This window comes from Helobdella robusta (genome assembly GCF_000326865.2).
Source record: "Helobdella robusta unplaced genomic scaffold HELROscaffold_82, whole genome shotgun sequence".
NCBI classification, from domain to species: domain Eukaryota; kingdom Metazoa; phylum Annelida; class Clitellata; order Rhynchobdellida; family Glossiphoniidae; genus Helobdella; species Helobdella robusta.
The window spans coordinates 472,359-480,501 of record NW_008705476.1 but is presented as its reverse complement, the minus strand read 5'-3'; the positions used below and the strand labels follow the sequence as shown (position 1 = coordinate 480,501).

Genomic DNA, 8,143 nt, shown 5'->3' with positions numbered 1-8,143 from the left:
TAAGCACACGCGTGTACATTAAGTCAGTTTATAAAATCGCACAAACACAACATCTAAGAATTTTCCTTTCTTTCTTATATTCCACTAAGGATTAGACGAATAATTCATCTCATAATGATTATATACAATCTTACAAGACGACATACATTCAATTTAAGCATTATACATGCATCTTATTTTATACCATTACTTTCACTGAAAAATAATTTAATTGTCTTGAATTATTTCAAAAAACAAAAAAGAATGTATGCCAAGAAATTAAATTAGACTAAATTGTAACGAACTGAACACGGAATAGATATGAAAGCATAGATAATAATTAAAACATTTAATCCGAAAAAAATTTTAACCAGAAAGTTTTCATAATTAAAATAGATGAATTAATACTCAACCGATCAATCAATCAATCAATCGATCGATCGATCAATCAATCAATCAATCAATCAATCGATCAATCAATCAATCAATCGATCAATTAATCAATCAATCAATCAATCAATCAATCAATCGATCAATCAATATGTGACTATTTATTTACAATCAATATGGCAGTAGCAAAACATTAAAATAAAAAAACTCTTATTCGAAGCGACTAAAAGAATAGAACAATATTATGTGAATGTGAATAACGTTATCAAGTTGTCATCATTATCAACAACAACAACGCAACACTTCTATTCTGATCATCATTATCATAATCTTCATCACCATGACGATCATTACTAATCACCATCACTACTATCATCATTCTTCATAATCATTTACACAGGTATTTACACCAATCAATCAGCCAATGGAATGAACCATCGACCCATCAATCATTTTTTTTAGCACCGGCATCATACTGAGGGAGAGGAGCCTGTGACGGTGGGGGCATGTACAGATTTTGAGGGTGAGCAGGGTCATAATAACCCTGACCTCCGTAACCTTGACCTCCGTAACCTTGATTTCCATTAGCCTGACCTCCGTAGCCAAAAGCTTCGGCTTCTTTTGCAGCTGAATGCAATATTATTTAGCATACATACATATATTAATTTATTTGTTTTCATATTCATTTCTTCATCCATACCTTCATCCAAACATTCACCAATCTATCCATACTTTCGTCCAAACATTTACCAATCCATCCATCCATCCATCCATCCATCCATCCATCCATCCATCCATCCATCCATCCATCCATTCAACCACGGACCAACATACCAGCACTTGCATTCTGACTGGTTGTGAACTGCGGATTGTACGATGGTTGGGATGGGTACTGTGGCTGTCCCTGCTGTGGCGGTCCCATTGGATACTGTGGAGGATACTGAGGTTGGCCACCACCCGGATATGGAGCTGTGGGGTACTGAGGTTGAGTCCCTCCAGGGTACTGCGACTGACCTGCGGTAGAATATGAGCAAAAATTCAATGAGACTTCTTTAAGAGATGTGAAACTTCGAATTTGGGACCGATAGAAAAATAAGTAGTACAAATTAAAACTGAAAATGCCAGCGCAAAACAAATGTTAAACATGCCAGCAAACATTTAACAAGTAACTAAAAAAACCAACAAAAAACTAACTGGTCAGCTAACAAGAAGAAAACACACAAATCGAGATCAACATTGAAAACACAAAAATATTATAAATATAAATACTTAAACAATTAACAAAAACCTCACTCACTCACACACCACACATACACACACACACACACACAAACCAGGATACTGGGGTACGCTGAATGGCTGTGCAGGTTGTGAGATTGGATATGGAGGAAGATTGGGATCAACACCAGGATAGGGAGGTGGGATGTCGTACATGTACACTGATCCAGCTGTGTGGTTGTGTGTGTATGTGTGTGTGGTTGTGTGGTGTTTGTATGTGTGTGTGTGTGTGGTCAGCCAACTAACTATTTATCAAACTGAGTAAACAACAAACCTTCCCAACAATAAATCAAGAAATAAAAAAATTAAAACATGTTAAAATAATTATTAACGCTAAAATAATTATTATTACACAGAATAAAAGTCCACAAAAAAGATAATTAAGTAAAAAAATAATAAATATAATGATCAAAATAAAATACTCACGGGGCGGTTGGACATTGAAGACAGGTGATGGGTATATGCCCCCGTACTGCATCTGTGGGGTGTAGGCAGGGGGAGGAGCTTCGTAGTAGGGTGCCATGGGTGGAGAGTAAGTTGGGGGTTGAGGGGGAGCATATCTGGAAGCTGCATGAGGTGGTGGGTAGGTTAGGTTTGACGGTAAGAAAAAAATTTGATTTTGTGTGTTGTGTATGCGTTTGTGTTATTACATTTCAAATATGTTTGTATGTATGCTTGTATAAATGTATATGTCATCACTATCACTCCCACCATCATCGTCATCATCATCCTCACCTAATTTTCCAGCTTGCAACATAGCCTGGCCAAACTCGATGGCACCTCCCTTGTAGAAGACCAACTTGAACATTGCCTCGCCCTGCCAGTTTGCTTGAGGAAGAGAATTATTAAATTATATTTTTTATGTGACAGCCAAATTATCATTAGGAAACATAATTAAATAAGTTACAGAATAAAAGTGATACTATTTAATAATAATATATATATACAATACACAACATCACACAAAAACTCTCTCTCACTCCCTCTCTCTCCCTTTCTCTCTCTCACTCTTTCTCCACTCTTTTTTTTCTCTCTTTCACATAACAATACACACACACATACACATACCATACAAATACATTTTCTCTTACACACACAAATACATCTTTTCTCTCTCCCACACAAATACAAAAACACAAAATACACACATACAAAGACACAAAACACACACATACAAAGAAACAAAACACACATACACATACCATACAAATACATTTTCTCTTACACACACAAATACCTCTTTTCTCTCTCCCACACAAATACAAAAACACAAAATACACACATACAAAGAAACAAAACACACAGATACAAAGACACAAAACACACACAGATACAAAGACACAAAACACACAAGACACACACACACCTCCTTGCTCAGCCTTCACAACACCAGCAATGTAGTTAGCCCCAAAAACTGGTTGCTCAAGTTCCAATTTTTTCATCGTATGAAAGGGCATACTTAGGGAGAGTAATTTATCTTTGTTGTCCTTGTTTACAAAAATCACCTTTTTGTGATTTTTTTTTTAAAGTTAAATTAGTTTTAAAATTATTTTGTAAATGGTTATGTTAATTAAAACTAATATATTAAAATTAATAACGACATAAATAAAGAAATAAACCATAATATAATTATTATATTGTAATAAAATATTATGTAATAAAATCAACATGAAGTAAATATTATGGTCAGCTATGGATGAAAAATTATTTAAAAATTTAAAAAACAATAAATAAAAAAATATAATGTCAGCTGACCACACATATGACCACACACACACACACACACACACACACACACACACACACACACACACACAAACATACACACACAGTCACACACACACACACACACACACACACACTGACTCGATGAGTGGTCAGATAGATCCTTCCACTCTTCTTCCCTTTCATTCGATTATCCCAGGCCTTGTCGAAACTCAACTCCACCCCATCGTGATAGATGAAGATTCTTAGTAAAAAATAAATATATAATTTTTATAATAATTTTCATAAAACAAAAATCAAATCAATCAAATCAAACCAAACCTCTCAGAATTGAAGAGAACCACACCATCCTTGCCGGCGTGTGAAGTGTTTAGTGACATTTCAATTAAACCAATTATCTAATTAATTGTCAAATTAATCAATTTAATTATTCGGTTTAGTCAAATATTTAAGTAAAACGCATTTAATAATTAAATAATGTAATAATCATTCCAGAACTGTTTGTTTATTTTTTTTAATGAGCAAAGTTCAGCAACAACTAATAGCAGCATTTGGTCATTTAATTATTCAATTGTATTTTCATTTAGTATATTTATTTATTCATTTAATTAATTAATTATTTATTTTTTCATTCATTCATTCAATCATTCATTCGTTCGTTCGTTTGTTCGTTCTTTTGTTCATTTATTTAAATATATATTTAGTTGATTATTTATTCATTCATTTATTCAATTATTTATTATACAGGGTCTGTTTATAACAATTTTGGAGTCCGGATCTGATGTATTGTGTCCTATATTTCATTTCAATTTTATCATTTCAGAGATATTATCTTATCAGAGGTCTTTTAAGATCAGAGGTCTTCGCCAAATAATCTTCCTGCCTCTCTCTTTCCCATGTATACACTCACACGTACATTTATTTTTATATTTATAGAATTGTTCTATATCTATCTATCTATCTATCTATCTATCTATCTATCTATCTATCTATCTATCTATCTATCTATCTATCTATCTATCTATCTATCTATCTATCTATCTATCTATCTATCTATCTATCTATCTATCTATCTATCTATCTATCTATCTATCTATCTATCTATCTATCTATCTATCTATCTATCTATCTATCTATCTATCTATCTATCTATCTATCTATCTATCTATCTATCTATCTATCTATCTATCTATCTATCTATCTATCTATCTATCTATCTATCTATCTATCTATCTATCTATCTATCTATCTATCTATCTATCTATCTATCTATCTATCTATCTATCTATCTATCTATCTATCTATCTATCTATCTATCTATCTATCTATCTATCTATCTATATGATTGTATATTTGAACAAAGTGGTTTTATTTTAAATTAACTCATGGTATGAATGTAAAAAAATATATGATGGTAATACTATCATAAAATAAAATAATAGATCAGAAAATGCCAACAATATTATTTTCACACAGTCATAATAAAATTTGACGTTTATCCGGGTAAATTTATGTCTAATATCTTTGAGATTGCGTTTTTTGTTTGTTTTTTAACAATAAAACAACAAAATAACAAAAACAAAAAAAATCATAAGAACATCAGTTGTTAATTAAACCGAAATATTAAAAAAATGTAAAGTAGAACAAAACGATGGCTGTTAACGCTGCCCACAATGAATCTAAGAAAAAAGTTGTGATATACCGTGATGAAATGTATGTAACAATCGTTCAATTGAAATTCCATTCAAGATTGTATATTATCTTTTCAAATGAATTAGTTATTTAAATTTGAATTTTTTTTTACACTATAAGGATCGTGCTATATTACAAGGAAGTTAAGCTACAGTTTGACAAGACGAAAAATGAATTTTTTAAGAACCCCAAAACTGGAAAACTCTTCCTAACAACTCACAGGGTAGAGAGCAGCAAATTTATTTCATTTGAATAAACACATGGCGCAAAAAAACCTCACATTTGATGTTTAACTTGACAGCTTATCTTTCTAAACGAAAGAAAAAGTGATAAGATGATATCGCTGACCATGCCCTATCTGAACTTGAAGCATCTGGATATGAAACAACCAATTTTCGGCAACAACTACATCGTCGGAGTCATCAAACCTGACAACGAAGGTGAACCTTCGAGTAACTTTTAGATAGTCTTTTAGATGAAGACATTTTTAAAGATAAATTTTTAGATTGCGTTTTTATTGAAATAAAGATAAATAAGTTTCTAGATTGAAATTATTTTCAACGATAAAAAGATATTCCTCGATGCTTTAAGTGGCTTAAATGTCGACATGGTCTATAGTGAATAAATCATTGCACAGTGTTATTAGCTTTTGCTGGAACGAAACGGTTGATTGCAAGAGTGTATGCAGAAGATAAATGTAACCTAATATTCACTCCAACTGAAAAGTGGTTCTTCTCAAAATTATCATTCTCAAAAGAAATAGTTTTTAAACTGGCACTGTTAAATGTTTTGATAGAACCCCACTATGGTGTTTGAATAAATTTTGTTTTTACAATTTATTAATTAATTATTTAGCTAATTGTTAAGTTAATCAAAGAGTTCTAACATTTCCATCAAATTGAAAAATTCGCCATCGAAGATGAGGTATGGAGCGTGAGTGAAGAGTTTCGCATAACCATCAACAAGGGAGGCACTTACGAACTGTTTAGGATGATCATGGATTTCAAAAGAGACGGTGAAGATAATTTTTCATCTTTTCATCATAATTCACCAAAGCTCGTTACACAAAAGTTTAACTAAAAGTTCTCCAAATAATACTACCATCTATAAATAACGCTTTAACGCTTTCACTCAGTTGCCAAACAAGCAAAAAGTGACCCGCAAGAGAACGATGTAAGTTCTTCTCCAAACATTGTTTCATTGTTAAACTTTCTAATTTTTTAAGCTAATATTCTTTGTCAACTAAGTAGAAAAATTAATAAAACATTTTGTAGTTTTATTAATATAGTTCAGATGTGTATACTTAACTAGAAATATATTATAGTGGATGGTTACAATTTCGTTTTAACGATCAACTGAAGCAACTTACCTGCCAAACATTGCAGCAACCGCCATCCCCACCGGCCAACAAAGGACCTACGGATATTTTCATGTTTTATAACAAGTACACCCTTCCAGAGAAAGAGAGAGGTTTGTACTTCTGCATGTGTGAATATTCTATAAATGAACAGAACTAATTTTTCTCTTAATGTTTGAATTTTTATGATGGATTAAAAAAAATACAACAATAAAACGATGTATATAATGTAATATGGAATAAAATAATAAAAAAATAAAACCAATTATTCTTAAAGGGAATCTTCTTGAAATGTCAGACCAGCCAGCGCCGTACCCTAGCGTGCCAATGGCCGTCCAAGTTTGCGTCGTCATCCTATCAGGGCCAGCAGCCGGAGGTGCGTTGTATTTTTGGGGGTATAAAATGTTACAAAATATAATCTATAAATTGTTATTATTACCGATATTTATTCCAAATTATTATTATTATTATCATCGTTATTATTATTATTATTATCGTTATTACTATTATTATCGTTATTATTACTGATATTTCTCTTAATTTGAGGGATATATTTAGCCGGTGGTGTAGGAACAACAGCAGTTGGCGTCTCTTTTATACTTACGTTATGTTATGATATAATATAATAATGCGTAATACGAAACAATAATATTAATAAATAATCAAGTAATATGAAATAATCTAACATGATACAACACACTGTGACATATCGTAATATATTAGAATATAACCCAACGTAAGGCAATAAGGCATGAATTACATGATTTGACATAACGCTACATATTGAGAAACCTAACATAATGTAGCAATCACTCTTAGCAAAGGACCAGGCTTTTCAACATACGCAATTTTTCTCTTATAAAACCAAAATTCGTAATCTTCGTGAATGATATAAAAACATTAAAAACTTAATCTTCTTCTTTCATTCTCGTGCCTTATCCTTTCAGGACAATGGCAACCATCGACCTCCCCAAAACCCGATCTTTAACACTTTTTAAGAGTAGTGTAAATGTAGTGATATACAACAAGTGACACAAGGACTTCACGAATGTTATTCGTTGTTGACCACGGTCTCTTTTCCCCGCAATCTTTCCAGTAGTTGTTAGATTTTCCATTCTATTCTTCCGCATGATGTTACCAAAAAACTGCCCCCGTCGGATTATCTGTAGTAATTTCCTCTTTTCATAATCGGACTGTTTTAAAACATCCTCATTCGAAGTATGAGAGGTCCAGCGAATTTTCATAATTCTTCTCAAAAATCAAATTTTCCAATATTTATAATTGATAATAAACCATATATTAATCCTTATCTTTTAATCAGAAAATTTTATCTTACAGTGTATACATATCATTAATTATTCATAATTTTTAAAAATATTATCTTCAATTGTTAATTTAGCTCAAAGTAACCAGAAAGTAAATTCGGCGAAGCCTTTTATAATGGAGCATTGAATGGTAGGAGAGAAGAGAAGAACAGAAGCTGAATAAAAGTTTTATTTCTTGAACTGCCCTCACTCACTGTCTCTCTCTCTCTCTCTCTCTCCTATTTTTCTAATTATGTAATATTAGTCATAAAAGTTTGAATAAATTTAGAAAATGAGATTGAATTTATGAAATATCGACTTCTCTTGTTTGTCCTTAATAACAAATTAGTGTTGACGCTAAATTTACAAGATGATTGGTTGGATGAATAGCTAGGTGAATTTATTTTATTAACTTCAT

General features: G+C 31.8%; 2 protein-coding genes across 2 annotated transcripts; one reads left to right on the top strand and one right to left on the bottom strand.

Annotated features, from left to right (window-relative positions):
* Positions 1-1,662: 1,662 nt before the first annotated feature.
* On the bottom strand, positions 1,663-3,752 carry HELRODRAFT_90408 (hypothetical protein; the record flags this gene model as incomplete). Its single annotated transcript, XM_009032500.1, has 6 exons — positions 1,663-1,817; positions 2,074-2,214; positions 2,383-2,475; positions 3,014-3,152; positions 3,514-3,616; positions 3,694-3,752. 6 exons carry the CDS (start codon positions 3,750-3,752, stop codon positions 1,663-1,665), a joined length of 690 nt encoding a protein of 229 aa, XP_009030748.1.
* A 1,271-nt stretch (positions 3,753-5,023) lies between these two features.
* Positions 5,024-7,873, top strand: HELRODRAFT_182232 (hypothetical protein; the record flags this gene model as incomplete). Its single annotated transcript, XM_009032532.1, has 8 exons — positions 5,024-5,085; positions 5,185-5,287; positions 5,366-5,504; positions 5,984-6,079; positions 6,200-6,237; positions 6,450-6,534; positions 6,699-6,797; positions 7,821-7,873. 8 exons carry the CDS (start codon positions 5,024-5,026, stop codon positions 7,871-7,873), a joined length of 675 nt encoding a protein of 224 aa, XP_009030780.1.
* Positions 7,874-8,143: the final 270 nt, after the last annotated feature.